We start from the raw sequence: 20,713 nt of genomic DNA, 5'->3' as shown, positions 1-20,713 counted from the left end.
GAGCCCGCGAGCCACAACTCCTGAGCCCGCGTGCTGCGTCTACTGAAGCCCATGTGCCTAGAACCAGTGTTCCGCAACAAGAGGAGCCACCGCAATGAGAAGCCTGCGCACTGCAACGAAAAGTAGCCCCTGCTCGCCGCAACTAGAGAGAGCCTGTGCACAGCAATGAAGACCCAACGCAGCCAAAAATAAATAAATGAAAAATAAATAAATTTATTTTTAAAAAAAGTGTTTCCAAGGATCAGCAAGTAGGTGGTTGTAAAGCTCGTCGGGCCGGCGGCGGTTCCTTACCCCACAGCCCCCCAGAGCTCCCTCGTCCCTCTCGTCCCTCTCCTCCTAAAAACCTCGCCCCCTGTGTTCATTCAAAACAACCTGGAATTTATCGTTAAAGAGCATTGCTACGAGGAACTAAGAGAAACAGTATAAAAGTACACCATGTATTTGAAGTTTCCAAGCAAGTTTACAGAGCAAGGATTTCTAGTCCTGCGCTTGGCTGCAGTGCCCTGCGCTGGCACGGTTCACAGGTGCGCAGGTGGCTTTGTCTCCCTTTCAGCCTCCAGCAGAGGGATTCCAGGCTCTCCTCTGCTTCTCAGGAATTTCCTTCCTTTCAGGGAGGGGTTGGAGCCAGAATCAGGGCCACACCTGCTTCTCTGGTACCTTCGGACAGACCCTGGGAGGCCGAGTTGACAGGTTGGAAACAGAGTCCAAGAGGCTGGGAGAAAGCAGGACGCACGCCTGCAGCTGGTCGGGGCTGCCAGGTGCTCCAGGCAGGTGCTGCCTCCAGCTCATGGATAAGGGGACGAGGCTGAAAGTCACCCAGCTGCTGGCGATGACGGCGATGGCCGGCACACCTCTGTCCTCCTGCGGTGCCCTGCGCGGCCTCTGCCTGGGGAAGGCGGCCGCCTACTTCTAGTCCCGAGGAGCAAAAACACACTTTTAGGTAGATTTGACTAAATGGCTGGCTCTGAGCTCATCTCTCTTGGACGTTCGAGATGGTGTGTTTCATCAGACTTCATAGGAACTCAGAGATGTGAAGAGAAAAGGCATAGCTGCCGTGTACTCTTCCTGGACTTGGGCCACTAGGCATGGTCTCAGGTCCCCACAGATCCACAGAAATTTTAACATTTTTGTTTTTCCATTTTAATGGTGATCTAAACATTAAATATAGCATATTCTGGATTGACACTTCTTAACCAGGCAGGGTTTGACACATGCATTTATGATCAAGTATCACTAAGTGAAAGTCAGGGATTTGACAGGCAGCGAAGGTTTAGTGATAGTTCAGTGCGGCAGGGAGTGGAAACAGAGTTATTCGGGGTGCAGGCAGCCTAAGCGTGCAGAGCCCACAGCGGTCGGGAATGTATTCACGCTCAGAGCGGATGGACTGCGCTAAGGTCCTGGCTGTAGACTTAGGGGCTTGCGACACACAGGGAACAAAAAGCAGAGAGTAAATGTGCAATGAAATGTTTTATAAAAAGGACCTTTAAAGGAAATGCTTAAGAATTGTGTCGAGGGTGCCATTGTAGTGTTTGGCGCATGTAAGTAGTATGCTGATGATTAAATCAGCCTCTGGAAGCTGAAGATCAGAAGACACACTGACTCCTGCTGGTTTGTCTTGTGTTACTGGACCAGTCTAGAGACCGCACTTACCTTCTGAGAATTCAACCACAATTAGCATGATTAACGGCATCAGAGATTGTTTTACTTAAGGTAACCTGACAACTGGAAAAACAAATCAAGCTTGGATCCTGTGGTCTTGTGTTTGGGTTTCCTGTTTTACGAATTATGCAATTCCCTCTTAAGGCTGTTTTCAAGCCAGTTCTGCGTAACTTGCTAACGTGTCTCAAGAGAAAAGCGCACAGCGTGAAGCTCTCTGCCAAAGAGCACACACAGCAAGAGGTTAGCATGTCCAATAAAGATGTTAGAAACAAAAGAGGTTAGCACGACACCACCGTAAGATGACATCTTGAGTTCAACATTCAACAGAGTTCATCTAACCCACCTGTTATCAAGGTGTCACTTGGAATGTCTTCTATTATGCATTTCTCCTCTCGTTCCCCTACGTGGAAATAAAAAGCAGTTGAAAGTGAAAAACAAAAACTCAAAAGAAATGTTAACATCTGCATTTCTGTTGCTTTTGCCACTTCTGGTTCTACTTCTTTTGAAATGGATCCGTTGCAGCTGATACTGCTTACTGAGTGCTTACATTTCTTCGGATAGCTTTGTAAATTGATTTTTGTGAGAAGTGACATATGGTGGCTACACTTGGGCGGGTGATTGCAGCAGGTCCCAGAGAACAAGATAAAAGACGCCTGAACCCTGGGACCTTGCCAAGTGTGATGACATCAGAATTCCTTTGGATCGGTTCCTTTTAAGGATTTTGAAATGTTCCAATGGAATGAAAGACAGTGAGGCCAAGGGACAAGTCTTGGAGACCCTGAAGCGCCGCACCCGGCAGAGGCCCAGAGATGGCCTGAGCTGTGCGGGAGTGACCAAACCCAAATGGCCATTCTCTGGTCACTTCCACTGCTTGGCGGGAGGTGGGGGGAGGAGGGAGTGAAGGCTGCTTCGTGGGGGAGAGAAACGCAAGTCCGCCGGGCCTGGGAAGGGGTGAGAGCCGGAGTCTAACGGAGTCCTCACCCCAAAACGACTCTCTTGAGTCTCCGTTTTCTCTTTAAAAAGAAAACAGTTAAAGTCGTCCAGTGTGATTTATTATTTCTTTCAGCTCTGGCATGCAATGTTTTCTTTTTAAACCTTTTATTTTGAAATATTTATAGACTCACAAAAAGTTGCAGAAATCATACCCATCACCCAGATCCCCGCAGCGGTAACATCTTACATGACCCACGGACTGCACAGCCATCACGGAAACCAGGATTTTGACATTGGCAGAGTGCAGTTAACTCGACTACAGACCTTACATGGATTTCAGCAGCTTTTGCACACACTCATTTTTTTAAAATGTGAGTGTGCTGTCAAAAGAATGCTTCAGCAAGTAATTATGAACACTCTTGAAACAAGTAGAAAAACGGGGGAAATGCAGCATTGCTTTTGGATTAAGAGATTAGACTCCTATGGCTGGGTTGTTTCACTGACCTGCTTTGTAGCTGTGAGAACACAGACAGGCCAGCAGACCCCAGGGTTGTCATCTGTAAAGCAGGGAGCTAGTGGTAGCACTGACCTCACAGCAATGTGGTTGGGCCTAGGTGAGGCCGGTAGTAGGAGGTCCTAGCTCTGTGCCAGGCACACAGTGGGCCTTCAGTACAAGATGCGCATGGTGGCCTTTCTGGCACTCGGTGGGGCGGCTGCTGGGTGCATTCCTAGTGCGAGGCACTGGCCACCAGGCACGGGTCCTCTGTCTCTGTCTCCACCTGTGACCGTGCCCCCAGCCCTCCTGGCACTGGAGCCCTCCTTCTCCTTGTCGTCAGGGACCTTGCTCTATCGGGGGCTTTGGCCTTTCCCTTCCTGTCAACCCGTGTCCTCCACGCCATGTCCCTCCCTGACCACTGGCGTAGTCTGTTTGGGCTGCTACAACCAAACACCACAGACTGCGCAGTGAACAGACAATAGGTGTTTGTTTCTCACGGTTCTGGAGGTTGGTTGGGTTCTGGTGAGGGCCTGCTTTGAATTCTTTTGGGTATATACCCAGAAGTGGAATTGCTGGATCATAGGGTAGTTCTACTCTTAACATTTCGAGGAACTGCCATACTGCTCTCCACAGTGGCTGTACCATTTTACATTCCCGCCAACAATGCACAAGGGTCCCAACTCCTCTACATCCTGGCCAACGCTCATTTTTTTCTGTTTTTTGATAGTAGCTCTCCTATTGGGTGTGAAGTGGTATCTCATTGCAGTTTTGGTTTGCGTCTCCCTAATAATTAGTTATGTTGAGTATCTTTTCATGTGCTTATCGTCCATTTGATATCTTCTTTGTAGAAATGTCTATTCAAGTCATTTACCCATTTTTGAATCGTGTTGTTGAGTTTTAGGAGTTCTCTATATATTCAGGATATTAATCCCTTATCAGATATATGGTTTTTTATTCTGTTGCTAGTGTCTTTTGATGCATAAAATTTTAAAATTTTCATGAAGTTCAATTTGTCTATTTTTTGTTGTTGTTGCCTCTGCCTTTGGTATCATATTCAAGAGAGCATTGCCAAATCCAATGTCATGAAGCTTTTCTACTATGTTTTCATCTAAGAGTTTTATTGTTTTAGGTCTTATATTTAGATTCTTGATACATTTTGAGTTAATTTTTGTATATGGTATAGACAAGGGTCCAACATCATTCTTTTACATATGGAGATCCAATTTTCTCAGAATCATTTGTTGAAAAGACTGTCCTTTCCCCTTGAATGGTCTTGGCACCCTTGTCAAAATCATTTCACCATATATGCGAGAGTTTATTTTGGGGCCCTCTATTCTATTCCATTGGTCTATATCCCTGCCTTTATGCCAATACCAAATTATTTTGATTACTGTAGCTTTGTAGTAAGTTTTGAAATCCCGAAGTTTAAGTCCTCCAGTTTTGGTCTTCTTTTTCAAGATTGTTTGGACTATTTGAGTTTCCTTGAGATTCCATATGAATTTTAGGATGGGTTTTTCTATTTCTGAAAAAACATCATTGAGATTTTGATAGGGATTGCATTGAATCTTTAGATTGCTTTGGGTAGTTTTGGCATTCTCACAACTTTAAGTCTTTCAATCCATGAACATAGAATGTGTTTCCATTTATTTACGTCTTCTTTAATTTCTTTTGGCAATATTTTATAGTTTTCACTGTACAAGTCTTTCACCTCCTTGGTTAAATTGATTCCTATGTATTTTCTTCTTTTTGAGGCTGCTATAAATGTAATTGTTTTTGTAAGTTTCTTTTCAGACTTTTCATTGTTCATGAATAGAAATGCAACTGATTTTTGTGTGTTGACTTTGTGCCCTGGTACTTTGCTGAATTCATTTATTAGGTCTGACAGATTTTTGGTGTTATCTTTAGGATTTCTTACATTTAAGAACATATGCAAACAGAGATAATTTTACTTCTTCCTTTCCAATTTAGTTGCCTTTTATTTCTTTTTCTTATCTAATTGCTCTGGCTGGAACTTCCAGTACTATGTTGAATAGAAGTGATGAAAGTGGGCATCCTTGCTTTGTTCCTGATCTTAGAGGAAATGCTTTTTTCTTTCACCATTGAGTATGATGCTTTTGGTGAGTTTTTCATAAATGACTTTTATTATGTTGAGGTAATTTCCTTCTATTTCCAGTTTTTTTAATGTTTTTATCATGAAATTTTGTCAGATGCTTTTCTGCATCAATTTGAAATTTGTCAAATGGTTTTTCTCTATCACTTGAGATGATCATGTGTTGTTTTTTTTTGCCTTCATTCTATTGATGTGTCATAATATTCAATACATTGATTGATTTCCATATGTTGAATCATCCTTGCATTCCAGGAATAAATCTCACTTTGTTGTGGTGTGTAATCCTTTTAATATGCTGCTGAATTCAGTTTGCAAATATTTTATTGACGGTTTTTGCATCGGTGTTCATAAAGGATATTGATCTGTAGTTTTCTTGTAGTGTCTTTGTTTGGCTTTGGATCAGGGTAATAATGGCCTCAAAGAATGAGTTAGGAAGTGTCCACTCCTCTTAAATTTTTTTGGAAAGTTTGAGAAGGATTGGTATTAGTTCCTCATTAAATGTTTGGTAGAATTCACCAGTGAAGCCATCAGGTCCAGTTTCTTTGTCAAGAGATTTATTATTATTATTACAACTGATTCAATCTCCTTACTAGTTATAGTTTTATTCAGATTTTCTATTTCTCCATGATCCAGTCCTGGTAGGTTTTGTATTTCCAGGAATTTGTCCATTTCAGCTAAATTATCTAATTTATTGGTGTACAGTTATTCATAGTATTCTTGTAATCCTTTTTATTCTGTAGTATTGATTTTAATGTTCCTACTTTCATTTCTGATTTAGTAAGTTGAGTCTTCTCTCTTCTTTTCTTAGTCCATATAGATAAAGGTTTGTCAATTTTGATATTTTCAAAGAACAAGCTTTTGGTTTCATTGATTTTTCTCTGTTGCTTTTCTATTCTGTATTTTGTTTATCTCTACTCTAATCTTTATTATTTCCTTTCTTCTGCTAGCTTTGGGTGTAGTTTTTTCTTCTTCTAGATCCTTAGATTGTAAAGGTAGATTGATGACTTGAGATCTTTCCTGTTTTTTAATGTGTTTATAGCTATAACCCCCCACCCCCACCCCCCTAGCACTATTTTCACTGCATCCCATACGTTTGGTATGTTGTGTTTTTGTTTTCATTCCTTTCTAAGTATTTTCTAATTTCCTTGTGATTTCCTCTTTAATCCATCGGTTTAAGAGTGTGTTGTTTAATTTCCACAAAGTTGTGAATGTTCCAGTTTTACTTCTGCTGTTGATTTCTAAGTTCATCCTGTTGTGGTTGGAGAAGATATTTTATATGATATCACCTTTTAAAATCCATTGAGACTTAATATGTGGCCTAACATATGGTCTATCCTATAAAGTGTCCCATGTGCGCTTGAGAAGATTGTGTATACTGTTGTTATTGGGTAGAGTGTTCTGTGCATGTCTGTTAGATCTAGTTGGTTTATGGTGATGGTTAAGTCCTCTGTTTCCTTACTTCTCTTCTGTCTGGTTGTTCTATCCATTATTGTGAGTGGGGTATTGAAGTCTCCAACTATTATTGTAAAACTGTCTATTTCTCCCTTCAATTGTGTCAGTTTTTTCTTCATATATTTTGATATTCTGTCAGGTGTGTAAATGTTTATAATTGTTATATTTTCCTTTTTTTATTCTTTTTTTTTAAAAAAGATTTTTTGGCTGCACCCCGTGGCATGCGGGATCTAAGTTCCCTGACCAGGGATTGAACCCACGCCCCCTGCAGTGGAAGCACAGAGTCTTAACCACTGGACCACCAGGGAAGTCCCTATATTTTCTTGTTGTATTGAAAATTTTATTAATATATAATGTCCTTCTTAGTTTCTTACAACTATTTTTGATTTAAAATTTGTTTTATATGATATTAGTATAGCCACCCCTGCTCTCTTTAGGATTTAAATATAATCCCTATGATAACCACAAAGAAGATAGATATAAAGTACACAAAAAAAGAAATGAGAAAGGAATGTAAATACTCCTCAACAGAAAAATCAACTAAACACACAGAAAAGACAGTAATGCAGGAAATCAGGAAGGAATGTCTTTTGCAAGGAATGTCTTTTTCCATCCTTTCAGTTTCACTCTATTTGTGTCTTTGGATTTAAAGTGGGTCTCTTGCAGACAGCATAAAGTTGGATCATGTGTTTTTATCCATTCTGCCAATCTACGTCTTTCGATGAGAAAAATTAATTCATTTAAATGTAAAGTAATTACTGATAGGGAGGGACTACTGTCATTTTGCTGTTTGTTTTCTATATACCTTAGAGGTTTTTTTTGGCCCTGGTTTCCTGCATTACTGTCTTTTTTGTGTGTTTAGTTGATTTTTCTGTAGAGGAATGTTTACATTCCTTTCTCATTTCTTTTTGTGTGTATTTTATATCTATTTTCTTTGTGGTTATCACAGGGATTACATTTAAATCCTAAAGTTATAACACTCTAATTTGAATTTATACCAGCTTAACTTCAAAAATATACAAAAACTCTGCTCCTTTACAGCACTCTTCCCATCCCTTTCAGTTTTTGATGTCACAAAATTACATTTTGAAATTTTATTTTTATTATTATTATTTTTGGCCATGCCATGCAGCATGCGGGATCTAAGTTCCCTGACCAGGGATCAAACCTGTGCCCCCTGCAGTGGAAGCACAGAGTCTTAACCACTGGACTGCCAGGGAAGTCCCACAAAATTACACTTTTATGCATTGTATGCCCCAAAACATAAACTCATAATTATTTTAACTGCATCAGTCTCTTATTTCTATTATGTAGAGAATAAGATTTGTTGTTACAAACCAAAGTTATAGTATTACTAGATTTTACACTAATAATTTTTTTCTTTAAATGTATCAGTCTCTTAAATCATGTAGAAAATGAAATTGCAGTTGCAAACCATTGTTATAATGATACTAGCTTTTATAATTGCTCATGTATTTACCTTTCCTGGGATCTTTATTTCTCCATACAGCTTTGATGTCCTTTCATTTCACCTGAGGATATTTCTTGCAGGGCAGGTCTAGTGGTCATGAACCCCCCCAGCTTTTGTTTTTCTGGGAATGTCTTTATTTCTCCCTCAGTTTCGAAAGACAGTTTTGCCAGATACTGGATTCTTGGTTGATAGCTTTTTTTTTTTTTCTTTTGGCACTTTTAATACATTGGTCTTCTGGCCCCCAAAGTCACTGAGAGCAAGTCCGATGACAGTCTTATTAAGGATCCCTTGTATGTGACAGTTTGCTTCTCTTGCTGCTCTCAAGATTCTTTGTCTTTTGAAAGTTTGATTATAATATGTATTAGTGGGGGTCTCTTTGAGTTCATTTTTTTTTTTTTTTTTTAAAGAGATTAGAAGTGGTCCCTGATCAGATTCAGGGCCAGTTGCTTCTCGGAATGTTTGGTGATATTCTTTTTAAAGTTTAATTTTTATTTATTTATTTATTTATGGCTGTGTTGGGTCTTCATTTCTGTGCGAGGGCTTTCTCTAGTTGCGGCGAGTGGGGGCCACTCTTCATCGCGGTGCGTAGGCCTCTCACTATCGCGGCCTCTCTTGTTGCGGAGCACAGGCTCCAGACGCGCAGGCTCAGTAATTGTGGCTCACGGGCCCAGTTGCTCCGTGGCATGTGGGATCTCCCCAGACCAGGGCTCGAACCCGTGTCCCCTGCATTGGCAGGCAGACTCTCAACCACTGCGCCACCAGGGAAGCCCTCTTTGAGTTCATTTTACTTGGAATTCATTGAGCTTTTTGGATTTTTGTATTGATGTCTTTTATCAGATTTCAGAGGTTTTCAGCCATTATTTGTTCAGATATTCTCTCTGCCCTTTCCTTTCTCTTCTCCTTCTGGGACTCCCAAGTGTGTATACTGCTCTGCTTGATGGTGTCCCGCACATCCCTTAGGCTCTGTTCACTCTTCTTTCATCTTTTTCATTCTGTTTTTCAAACTTGATAATTTCCATTGTCTTAGCTTTAAGTTTACTGATTCTTCTACCTGCTAAAATCTGCCTTTGAATCCCTGTGGTGGATTTTAAATGTCAGTTATTATGCTTTTCAGCTCCAGAATTTCTTTTTGGTTTCTTTATGGGTTTTCCATCTCTTTATTGGTTTTTCCATTTTGTTTACACATTGTTTTCTTGATTTTCTCCATATCTTCCTTTACTTCTTTTAACACCTTTAAGACAGTTGTTTTAAAGTCTTTGTCCAGTGTGTTTGCCGTTAGATCTTTTTTCAGGAACAATTTCTGTTGATTTATTTTTATTCCTTTGTGTAGGCCATACTTTTCCTATTTATTTGTATGCCTTGTGATTATTTTTTTTTGTTGAACACTGGACAGTTGGATCTAATAATGTGCTAATTCTGGAAATCAGATTCTCCCCCTTCCCCAGAGTTTGCTGTTTGGTGTTATTGTTGTTGTTCGTAGTTGTAGGCTGTCTCTGTGCTGAGGACCAGCCTAAGGTGTAAACCTAAGGTCTTCTCAGGTCATTTCTGGGCGTGCATGGTCAGTTTCTATCAATAATTTTCCCTGCATTTGCAGTTGTTTTTTAATGTCCTTGTCTTTAATGTTTGGTTCCCAAAAGGGAGAAAAAGTAAAAAATGAAGGGGGTGGGGAAGGTTGCCAACCCTTTAAGTCCCCTGGCAGTCACTTCAGCTGGAGGGGGAGGGTCTTGCAATAATGGGGGAAGTGCAACAACAATGGCTGCCGGCCTATTCATCTGCACCTCTGTGATCAGAAGCAGCAATCAGTGATCAGAGCAGAGGCCCCCGATATCTGTACAGGGTCTTTTTTGCCCCACCGGTTCCTGCAAGCTGTGGGCAGGCTGCTCCAGAAACAGGTGCATGGCCTCCTGGCCTCAGGCCTCCTCGCTGGGGGAGGGGGGGTGGGTAGCTTCTAGGTGCTAAGAGCTGAAATTGACCGAAATGAACTGCAGTTTACCATCCAAGGCTTCCCCTGGAAGCCATCAGCAGACTCCAGAGTTCCCAGATGGTTACATCAGAGGGTTCTGCCCCTGCAGTTGTTGTCTGGGTGGGAGATGGAGTCTCACCTCACAGGTGCCTCCTATTCTGCCATCTTCCCTGTCTCTTGGTTCCAGTGTCCGTTGGACAGAATAGCACTGGTTCTTAAATATGAAAGCATATGGTCTAAAAGGTGTTTTTTATTTTAGCCAGTTCTGTAACTTTTGTACTGTTTTTTCTTTAAATATTATCTCTTCTCCATTATCCCTATTATATCCTTCAGAGTGTTTAACTTAAAACATTTTATAACTTTATATCCCATATCTTTTTGAATATTTCCATCTCTTTGTCTCTATGTGCTGCATTCTGGGTGATATATCTTCCAGTTCACTAATTCTTTCTCCAGCTATGCCTAGCTCAGCTCTTCAACCCACTGAGGACTTGTCATTCCACACAGTTTTTCCTTTCCAGATTTATCTGTTTGTTTCTAATTATCCCGTGTTAATTGGTCATTTTTTGTTGTCATTGTTCTATATTTTATTTCTGACAATTTCATTATCTGTGATCTTGGGTCTTTTTCTGCTGACCTTCAATTTTAGTGACTTATTTTCTCATTTAATTGGTGATTTTTGTGTTTCACTCACTGCTTGGTTTTGATTGGTGGGAGTTGGGAAAGCTTTCTACAGAGAGATTAATTTCTGCTCTTCCCTTATTCAAGGGGCTGCTGCTGACCTTGAGGGCTGAACTTGGTGCAGGAGACTGGGTGTCTTCCCCATCCTGCCACTGACCTAAGCTCAGCCGCAGCCCTCAGGGAGCCCTCACCCGGCCGCTCATGCGCTTACTTAATGTGGCTTAACCCCGGCTCCTCTTTGCTCCAGGCCCCGTTCAGTTTTTTGTTTGCTTATTTGTAGAAGTGGACGAGGAGGTGACAGTTCTCTCCTACCTCTTATGAAAAGGGCAGTGTCTCAAGTGGTGTTTCCATCCAGAGTGCGGGGTCTAGTTGTACAGTGGTGGTGGAAGAAGTCTCCTCAGGGTGTATGAGCAGACCTAGCACCCAAGGCAGGCATCTGGGTTATGCCATCTAAACAGTGGGGTTTGGGTGGGAATAGAGTTAGATGTGAGTTTTCAGCCCACCATCTCTGCCAGGAAGACCCCTCCTGTCACTTCTCAATGTCCTACCCTCTGCCTTCCTCCCCCCAGTGCCACCAACTGCTCACCCCATCCCCGTTACCTGCTTGCTTTCTCATGATCTCCCCTTCCTTCTCCAGCAGTGGACATTCTGACCACTTCTGCCTCCTTTGCAGTGGGCTGGCTGTGTGTCCGGCCACCCACGGGGCCCAGCCAGCAGCCCCCTGAAATCCCAGCAGACGCATTTCTAGCCCATGCGAGGGGCCTTCAGGCATTAGCATAGATGCTGGGATCACTTTGCTTGGCCCAGTGTCCCTCATCTATTTGACGTGTGATGCACTGCAGAACCCATAGGAGCCTCAGGAGGGAGCCTGTCAGCACTGGTGCCCCCCATCCCCGGGCCGACCCAGCCAGGCCAAGACCTTCCTGAACTTAATGCTCCGAGGTAGGATGGGCCGACGTAGCCGACTGGGGGACGTACTGTTAGTCTCCAGTCTGTGAGTACCGTTGTTGCCTTTACATCAAAGTCAGCCTGGAATTCATTAACTTCCAACCACTTCCACCATATCCTTGCGGCCCAAACCTCCCTCTTCTCTGGGTTAGTGCAGTGGCCCCTAACTCTCTCTTTTTCTGCCTTTGCCCCCCTACACTCTGCTCTCCAAATGACCAGACGACCATCTGTAACACGCACTGATGAGTGATTTCTCTACTCAAAGCCCTCCTGTGACGTCCCATCCACTCTTCACCTCACCAGGAGCAGAAGCTCACAGCCCGTCGGCCCCGGCCTCCTGCCAGGCTACCCCCGCTCTCTGTGCCGGCCACACAGGCCCCCTGGCTGTGTCCTCTGCCCCTCGATGTTCCTCTGCCGAGACACGCATTGCCACATCTCTGCAAGGCTTTCCCTCCCTCCTTCAGAGCTCTGCTTGGAGGGGCTTGTCAGGAGGGTGTCCCCAGCCACCTTCCTGAAAGAGCGTCTTGTACCATCAGCACCGCCACCTGCATCACCACCAGCACTACCACCATCAACATCACCTCCGCCACCACCACCGGTACCAACACCATCACCACCACCATTAACACCAACAGCACCAGCACCACCAGCACCAGCGCCACCAGCACCAGCAGCCCCACACCCACATCACCAGCCCCACCAGCCCCACACCCGCATCACCAGCACCACCAGCACCAGCAGCCCCACACCCGCATCACCAGCACCACCAGCACCAGCAGCCCCACACCCGCATCACCAGCACCAGCAGCCCCACACCCACATCACCAGCACCAGCAGCCCCACACCCACATCACCAGCACCAGCAGCCCCACACCCGCATCACCAGCACCAGCAGCCCCACACCCACATCACCAGCACCAGCACCACCAGCAGCCCCACACCCACATCACCAGCACCAGCAGCCCCACACCCACATCACCAGCAGCCCCACACCCGCATCACCAGCCCCACCAGCCCCACACCCACATCACCAGCACCACCAGCACCAGCAGCCCCACACCCACATCACCAGCACCAGCCCCACACCCACATCACCAGCACCAGCCCCACACCCACATCACCAGCACCAGCCCCACACCCACATCACCAGCACCAGCCCCACACCCGCATCACCAGCACCAGCCCCACACCCGCATCACCAGCACCAGCCCCACACCCGCATCACCAGCACCAGCCCCACACCCGCATCACCAGCACCAGCCCCACACCCACATCACCAGCCCCACCAGCCCCACACCCGCATCACCAGCACCACCAGCACCAGCAGCCCCACACCCACATCACCAGCACCAGCCCCACACCCACATCACCAGCACCAGCACCACCAGCCCCACACCCACATCACCAGCACCAGCCCCACACCCACATCACCAGCACCACCAGCCCCACACCCACATCACCAGCACCAGCCCCACACCCACATCACCAGCACCAGCCCCACACCCACATCACCAGCACCAGCACCACCAGCCCCACACCCACATCACCAGCACCAGCCCCACACCCACATCACCAGCACCAGCGCCACCAGCACCAGCAGCCCCACACCCACATCACCAGCAGCCCCACACCCACATCACCAGCAGCCCCACACCCGCATCACCAGCCCCACCAGCCCCACACCCACATCACCAGCACCACCAGCACCAGCAGCCCCACACCCACATCACCAGCACCAGCCCCACACCCGCATCACCAGCACCAGCCCCACACCCACATCACCAGCACCAGCCCCACACCCGCATCACCAGCACCACCAGCACCAGCAGCCCCACACCCGCATCACCAGCACCAGCACCAGCAGCCCCACACCCACATCACCAGCACCAGCCCCACACCCGCATCACCAGCACCACCAGCACCAGCAGCCCCACACCCACATCACCAGCACCACCCGCATCACCAGCATCACCCGCATCACCAGCACCACCCGCATCACCCGCATCACCCGCATCACCAGCATCACCCGCAGCACCAGCACCACCAGCCCCACACCCGCATCACCAGCACCAGCAGCCCCACACCCGCATCACCAGCACCACCAGCCCCACACCCGCAGCACCAGCACCACCAGCCCCACACCCACATCACCAGCACCACCAGCCCCACGCCCGCATCACCAGCAGCAGCAGCAGCGCCGCAGCCCCTCTGTCTCAGAGCCTGAGCATCTCCTAGCGCAGGATTCCTTTACAGCTTTGCTTTCATCACGTGCTTCCTTCGCATCTCGTTCCTGAACACACCAAACTTGTTTCTGAGTCTGCTCTAAGCCCTGGGCTCTCTCCAGGTGCCGTCCTCCGGGTGCTGGCCCGAGAGGCTTCTGCAAAGGCACCTCGCTGTTGACTTGTGCTCCCACATGGGCAGTAGATGTTCTGGCCCCAAAGACAACACTCCCCTCCCCCCAAGGCCCCACCCAAGCCTGTGCCCCAGAAGGAGGGGGAGGTGGACACGGGTGTCCCAGGGGTGCCCCCACCGTCTTTCCCCAGCCTTTCAGTGTTCTCACAGGACTGTAAATGGCACATGGTTTGTGAGTCCAGCCTACAGTCTCTCATTTGACTAGAGTGTTTAGCCGATTGATTCAGGTTTAAATCTGTAATTGTGTTACATGCTCGGTTCAGTGGTACACTTGAGTTTTGAGCTCAGGTGTGGATGACACAGTCAACCTGCTTCACTGCATCTCACACGTGATCATCCCAACGTGAATGGCTTTGTGGTCTGATTTTGGAGCTTGATGTCTCCTCCAATTTAGGGGTGTCATTTTCCCGTGTTCGGTGGGTTTGATTTGAGTTCATGTCAAGGTGGGGATTTTGAGTCCAGAGTCCACTGTGGGGTCTGCAGGGAGCACCTATGCTTATTTCTTCTCGGTGCCTCAGGATGTTAATTGGGGGTTTCAGACCTTTGCTGTGGTCTCAGACCGCAAGCCCCGGCGAGCGTCGGGGTGCGTTCGGGAATCGTGTTCTCTGTGCAGAGCCCCGTGCTGGAGGCTGTGCTCTCGCAGGGCCGGCCGTGTACGGGCTCCCATGCTGGGGCTGCCGCTGCGAGCGCCTCAGACACCAGGCAGAGGGTTCAGAGGTCAGAGGGGCTGCTCAGGGTGGAGTCTGGCTCCTGCACCACTGCTCGCCGGTGGCCACCCTCTGCAAAACAAGGCCATCTCCTCTGTCTGGTACTCAGTGTCAGGACTCCTGCCAAATAGATGAAGCAAATCAAGCTTCTCAACCACTCGAAGTCACCCTGCCCCTGCCCTGCACCCCAGGGCCGCTTGCTGGGTGCCTGCGGGGCAGCTGCTGCCCGGGGGCAGGAACGTCTGTGCCCCTGGACTCCCAGGAATCTGGCCCGGGTGGCGCTCCAGTGACGTGCAGGGAGCCAGGGATGCGGGATGCGGGTGCGGCGCCTGGTGGGGTGCGGGCTGGCACCCCCATTGGGGAGTGCTGTGCCCGAAGACCCTGTGCCCATAAGTCCACGGAGCACGTCTGCTGGGAACCTCGGGCACACGAGTCTCCTCCTAGCACACGTGCCGTCTGTCGAGCAGGGCTTCCTCTGGGCTTCCAGCCCCTGACTGGGGGCGGCTGCTTTCACTCCTTCCTCCCTGAGGTCAAGGGTCAAGGTGACCGTGGGGGATAGGAATCTGTTGTGGAGAGGATGGGTGGGGGGGTCTGAGGTCGAGCTCGTGGGGACGGGTGTCAGGGAGGAGAGGGGCGCCATCAGAGGACACAGGCCAGTGGGGGGATGGGGCGGGGGCCTGGGGGTCACGGGCACATGCGGGGCAAGGAACAGGAGCAAAGTCACGGGCCCCCAGGTGCAGGGATGGGCAGACAGGGCCCTGGACAGCAGGGAGAGGGGGATGGCGAGGAGGGGTAGGCGCTGGCGGGCAGCGCGAGAGCCCTTTCCAGGCGTGTCTGCAACCCAGCGGGGGTGGGCACGAGAGAACCGTGTCCTCGGGTGGAAGGAGGAGCACGTCTGCTGGTGCAGAGGGACGAGGGGCACAGAGGGGAGACTGGTGATGGAGACCCCACGGCAGGTGCGCGGAGCTGGGGGCGGGCCTGAGCCAGCCGCTTGGACGGGACACGGAGGGTCACCTGTGCTGCCTCGAGGGATGACCGAGGCTGTGGGGAGCCCGGAGGGCCGCCCAGAGCGACCTTCAGGTGGACGAGGTGACCCTAAGGGGATGGAGAGGGTGGGCGAGTGGGTCTCCACGTGGCAGAGAAAGGGTCCGAGAATCGGCAGGAGCAGGCAGAGGGCGTGGTGCTGGGCGGTGGGCGGCCGTGGGGTCTGATTCTAAGGAGGCCAAGCAGGAGAAAGAGTGGTCTGGGGGCGTCAAGGGAGCAGGCAGTCCCCTGAGGGACCAGCCGGGATCCACGCCAGCAGGACGAGGTTGTGAACCCCGACCTCAGACAAGGGTTAGGGCAGGTCAAGAGTGAGGCCTCAGGGCCCTCCTGCGAGGTCAGGGGCCTCGATGGTCAGAGGCCTGGGGGGGGGGGCGGTACTGCTGGTCCTCTGAGTACCCTGTGTGCCGTGTGTGTGCCGTGTGTGTGTGCCGTGTGTGCCGCGTGTGTGCATGTGTGCCGCGTGTGCCCTGTGTGTGCCGTGTGTGTGTGCCGTGTGTGTGTGTGCGCCGTGTGTGCCATGTATGCCGTGTGTGCCGTGTGTCATGTGTGCCGTGTGTGTGCCGTGTGCGCCGTGTGCCGCGTGTGCCGTGTGTGCCGCGTGTGTGGTGTGTGCCATGTGTGCCACGTGTGTGTGCATGCTGTGTGTGTCACGTGTGTGCGTGTGTGCCATGTGTGTGCTGTGTGTGTGATGTGTGCGGTGTGTGCCGCATGTGTGCCATGTGTGCCACGTGTGTGCCGTGTGTGTGCCGTGTGCCGCGTGTGTGCCGTGTGTGTGTGCCGTGTGTGCCATGTGTGCCACGTGTGTGCCGTGTGGTGTGTATGGTGTGTGCTGCGTGTGCGCCGTGTGTGTGTGCCGCCTGTGTGCTGCATGTGCACCGTGTGTGTGTGTGTGCTGCGTGTGTGCCGTGTGTGCCACGTGTGTGCCGCGGTCCACCGGCTCCTCCCCGCAGGGTGACACCTGCTCCTCAGGGAAGTCTGGTGGCCCATCTGCCGGCCCCGCCTTCACCCGGCGCCCGCCCAGGACACACAGACCACAGCACCGGGTGTCAGGAGACGCTGATCTTTATTCAAGAGCTGGGATGGGAACCGACGAGGCAGGTGTTGGTCTCGCGCCGGTGACCCGGCGGCCCCGGGCGGCTGCCTGGCGACCAGGTCTGAGGTATTTCACGGCCTGGGTGCGGCTCTCGTGCAGCGCGGCCGCTGGGCCGGGGGCCAGTCTCTGCGCGGAGGTCGCCGGTGGCGGGGCTCAGGGGGCTCGGCGGCCCCGGCGTCAGACGCAGTTGTCGGGGACGCACGGGGCCTCCTCCTCCAGCGCCGGGCAGGGCGCCCCATGGTTGGCGGGCCGCGCACGGACGTAGCGCGTCCTGCTCTTGGCCCCGGGCTGCCCGCACGGGCCTGCGCACAGCCCCCAGGACGACCACAGCGACACCTCGCAGTCCAGCGGCGTCTCCGGAGCTGGGGGCGCAAGGAGGACGGTGAGCGGGGCGGGGCTGCGGGAGAGGAAGGGGGTCCTTGCCCGAGACCGCCTCCGAACTTGGCCAGGAAACTCCTGATTTTATCAGCGCGCTTTCCAGCGGCCTCCAGGGCGACGCCGCCAAGCACACCCCCGAAAAGCCACCCCCGAGCGACTGGGTGAAGGTTTCCGCCCTGCGAGCCCGATGCCGGCTGGACCCCCGCTCTCCGGGGTGGGGGGGGGGAGGGCGTGGGGCGGGGGGAGAGCAGAGATCCTGTCGTGAAGCGTTCTCTGACGCGGGCACAGACCGGCAGGGTCTCCAGCACCTGCTCTGCTGTTCCAGGCGCCGACCCTTCGGCAAGCTGGCCACACTGGGGGCGCGGCCCCCTCGCTCGCCCGGCACCGGCGCACCGCTCGCCCCGCCCCCGCGGGCAGCGCCGCCGCCACCGACCCGCTGCCGGGAGGGCACACAGGGGTCAGCGGGGACACCGGGCAGGGCCTGGGGCCTCTCCGACTCACTTCTGGGCTGTAGAAGTGTGAAAGGCTTTCAGCTGAAAGTGCTGGGCAAGAGTTAACTCTTCAGTTTGGAGTTGAATGAACCAAATCCCAAATCTCTCAGAACCAGCGTCCCCAACCAAATGCTCCCATCCTGCTTTTAAAGTCGCTCAGAGACGCGGGTTCACGCAGCCCCGACGGCGCTGCCCCGCCCTCTGAGCACCAGCGGCCTCTCCCGGTTTGACCCGTCCTCACACCCCACGCGGCCGCGCAACCCAGCTCTGTGGCCAGGCGACGGGCGCGCTGCGTGGGGCGGGCCGGCGGTGCAGGGCTCAGCCCCGGACCATGGCCCCTGGGGGCGGGGCGCACGCGGGGACGGGGTTGCCTCTGTGAAGGCAGCGGGTGTCACCTCACAGGCGTTCCCTCTGGGGCGGGCACTGACTTTCGAGGGTTAGTCTAAGGGTGAGAGGGAAGAGCTGGAGCGGGAGCTCGGGACCAGGTGACGTCTGAGCAAGTCCCCGACTGACATCCAAACCCAGGTGCTGCTTCTGCTACGACGCAGCCAGTGGTGCATGTCGCGGCTGCCCGCCAGCCCGAGCGCCTGCAACCCAGGATCACGCGTGTGAAGCGGGGGTGGGGGGTGGCCGTGGGCGCTACGGAGGGGTGCGAGCTGGGCTCACCTGGCAGGCTGTCGGCGACCTCGTTGCCCCCGCGCCCCAGGCCCGGGGCGGGCGGGAAGGCCCTGGGGCTGTGCGGGAGCCGCGCCAGGGTCACCGTGGCGATGGGAGGCAAGGACTTAAGCCGCGGGTAGTAGAAGGAGTTCGCGGGGTGGCTGGGAGAGGAGGCCGTGATCTGCAGGAGGGGCCCGGCCCGGAGACGGGTCAGGAAGGGCCAGCCCCGCCCCCAGGCCTCGGCTGTCCTCCCGGGGAGCGCCGCCGCCCAGAGAGCTGCCTTCCCCTCACCTCGGTCACCGTGTCCTGCGGGACGGTCGCGAACTTGGGGGATGAGAAGGTGAAGCCGCTATCGGTCCCGGCGTCGTAAGGGTGGAGGTCCACCGCCACCTGCTCCCTCCAGCGGCCCCCGTCACACAGGTCCAGGCTGTTGACGCCCACGAACCAGTCGGGGCTGGGGACGATGCGGACCACGAAGGACACCTGGGGGCCGAGGGCTCAGCGGCAGCCCCCGCGCCGCCCCGCCCGCCCGCCCGCCCCCCGTCCACGCCGCCCCACTCACGAGCGAGTGCCTGGAGTGGGCCTCAAACTCCGCGGACGTCTGCCCGGTGCCGCTGGGCACGGCCGGGCCCGAGAACACGCCGTGCACGCTCTGCAGCGTCTCCCCGGCAGCTTGCATCTCCCGCATCAGCGCCCAGGCCTCGCCGCGCTCCGCGAAGTCCCTCAGCCCGTTGCTCACGTACTGGCCCTTCCTCCACAGGCTGTAGTCGGGGCTGTGTGCTGCCCCTGGGCCCCGCCCGCCCTGTGAGCACCACGCCTGGACGCCGTCCCACCCCTCGTGGGGCCGGGCGGCATGTCCCACGGCGGCTCACGCTGCCCGGCGCCTCGCTGGTAGGACGGGCAACCGGCCGGCCCTTCCCGTGACCCAGGCCACCCTGCCCCGCCACGTCCCCGAAGCCCAGGGCACTGCTGCCGGCACACAGTAGGCACTCAGCCAGTACCTCTTGCACCGAAGTGAACTGGGTGAGGTCCCCTCCACACTGTGAAGTGCGGGGCCGCGGTCGGGTGACCGTCCCCTCCCGAGCATTGGGGGTCACCGCCAGGCCCGCCGGGCACGGGACGGCAGGGGCTGCACTCACCCAGCAGGGATGACCACTGCGCGGGTGGGCGGAACATCGGGTACTGCTTGGGGAAGGATGCCTGGCTCCACTTGCCCGTGAAGGTGATGCTGTACTTGGCCGGGGGCTGGGCCGTGCACATGGGCTCTCCCCCCAGCGGCTGGCCGGCCGAGCAGCCAAGTGTGGCCAGGAGGAGCGCCCAGAGGGCTCCACCCCAGGCGGCAGCCGATCTCAGGGTTCCCATCACCTACGAGAAGGGGGGGCCACATGCTGCGCCGCTGGTCCCCGATGCCCTGCGCACGGCCCCTGGTTCCAGGCCCCCGAGGACGCCGGGCACCTCCCTCCGCGTTCCCCCTCCAGGCTCCGGCTGGGCCTGACCCCATGGCTGGAAAGCCAAGCCGGGTTGGGTTACAGGAGCCCAGGGTGCCTGGCCGGTTACACCTGGCATGGAGCTCACAGCCAGCTCAGCACCCTGCAGCTTTCCCGAGGGACACACCTCTGGCGCTGCCGTCTGAGGGAACCCTGGGAACCAGGAGGGTCGCCGTGCCCCGGACTAGATGGGCCTCCCTCTTGGGGTGCTGCCCCTCTTGGGGTGCTGCGGGTTTCTGGGCGGGGGCAGCACCAGGAGGCCAGTGCGGCTGCGGGGCCGGGGCCAGCGCACGCAGTACTCACCCAGCAAGAGCGACCGGAGGCTGTGGGCAGCCGAAGGTCCCAGCAAGAGCCCAGAGCTCCAATTTATGCTGCAGACGGCACCCAGCCGGCCAATGAGGCCCCAGGTCCTCCACCGCGGCCGCCGGAGAGCGAGCGGCAGATGGGACGCGGGGGAGAGGGAGAGAAAGGGACCTCAGTGCTGGAGCTGGCCTGGCCGCCCGCCTGCTCTGACGCCAAGCAGACACTGCTCCAGCGCTGAGGTCACTCCTCCCTCGGGCGCCGGCCACTCGCCGCACCCCTTCCTTTGTCTTTTCCTCCCGCCCACCCCCCTCTCCCCCCAGTTCTCTCCTTTCCCATCAGGGCCTCCCTGGTGTCTCCCCGGAGGGGGTGCCAAAGCCAGCGGCTGGGAAGAGAGCTGGGCCAGGGCCGCCAGCGTGCCCTGCCCTCAG

At 52.7% G+C, this 20,713-nt stretch overlaps 1 protein-coding gene across 1 annotated transcript; it reads right to left on the bottom strand.

Annotated features, from left to right (window-relative positions):
* Window positions 1-16,922: 16,922 nt before the first annotated feature.
* Window positions 16,923-20,499, bottom strand: SPON2 (spondin 2). Its single transcript, XM_036852068.1, has 6 exons — window positions 20,286-20,499; window positions 19,635-19,860; window positions 19,058-19,281; window positions 18,787-18,978; window positions 18,505-18,676; window positions 16,923-17,331 (listed from the first exon to the last, which is right to left on the bottom strand). Exons 2-6 carry the CDS (start codon window positions 19,855-19,857, stop codon window positions 17,147-17,149), a joined length of 996 nt encoding a protein of 331 aa, XP_036707963.1. The 5' UTR covers window positions 19,858-19,860; window positions 20,286-20,499; the 3' UTR covers window positions 16,923-17,146.
* Between the last annotated feature and the right edge of the window lie 214 nt (window positions 20,500-20,713).

This window comes from Balaenoptera musculus, chromosome 5 (assembly GCF_009873245.2).
Source record: "Balaenoptera musculus isolate JJ_BM4_2016_0621 chromosome 5, mBalMus1.pri.v3, whole genome shotgun sequence".
In the NCBI taxonomy this organism is placed as follows: domain Eukaryota; kingdom Metazoa; phylum Chordata; class Mammalia; order Artiodactyla; family Balaenopteridae; genus Balaenoptera; species Balaenoptera musculus.
Note: the sequence above shows the minus strand (reverse complement) of the source record. Positions and strands in the feature narration are given on the sequence as shown.

Bases quoted from the DNA above. Each gene is read 5' to 3' on its own strand.
- SPON2 (XM_036852068.1), bottom strand. From the start codon at position 19,857: ATGGGAACCCTGAGATCGGCTGCCGCCTGGGGTGGAGCCCTCTGGGCG. The intron at 19,282-19,634 runs GTGAGTGCAGCC...GGCGGGGCCCAG, and splicing joins GCAGTGGTCATCCCTGCTGG to GGGCAGCACACAGCCCCGAC. The intron at 18,979-19,057 runs GTGAGTGGGGCG...CTCGGCCCCCAG, and splicing joins CCCACTCCAGGCACTCGCTC to GTGTCCTTCGTGGTCCGCAT.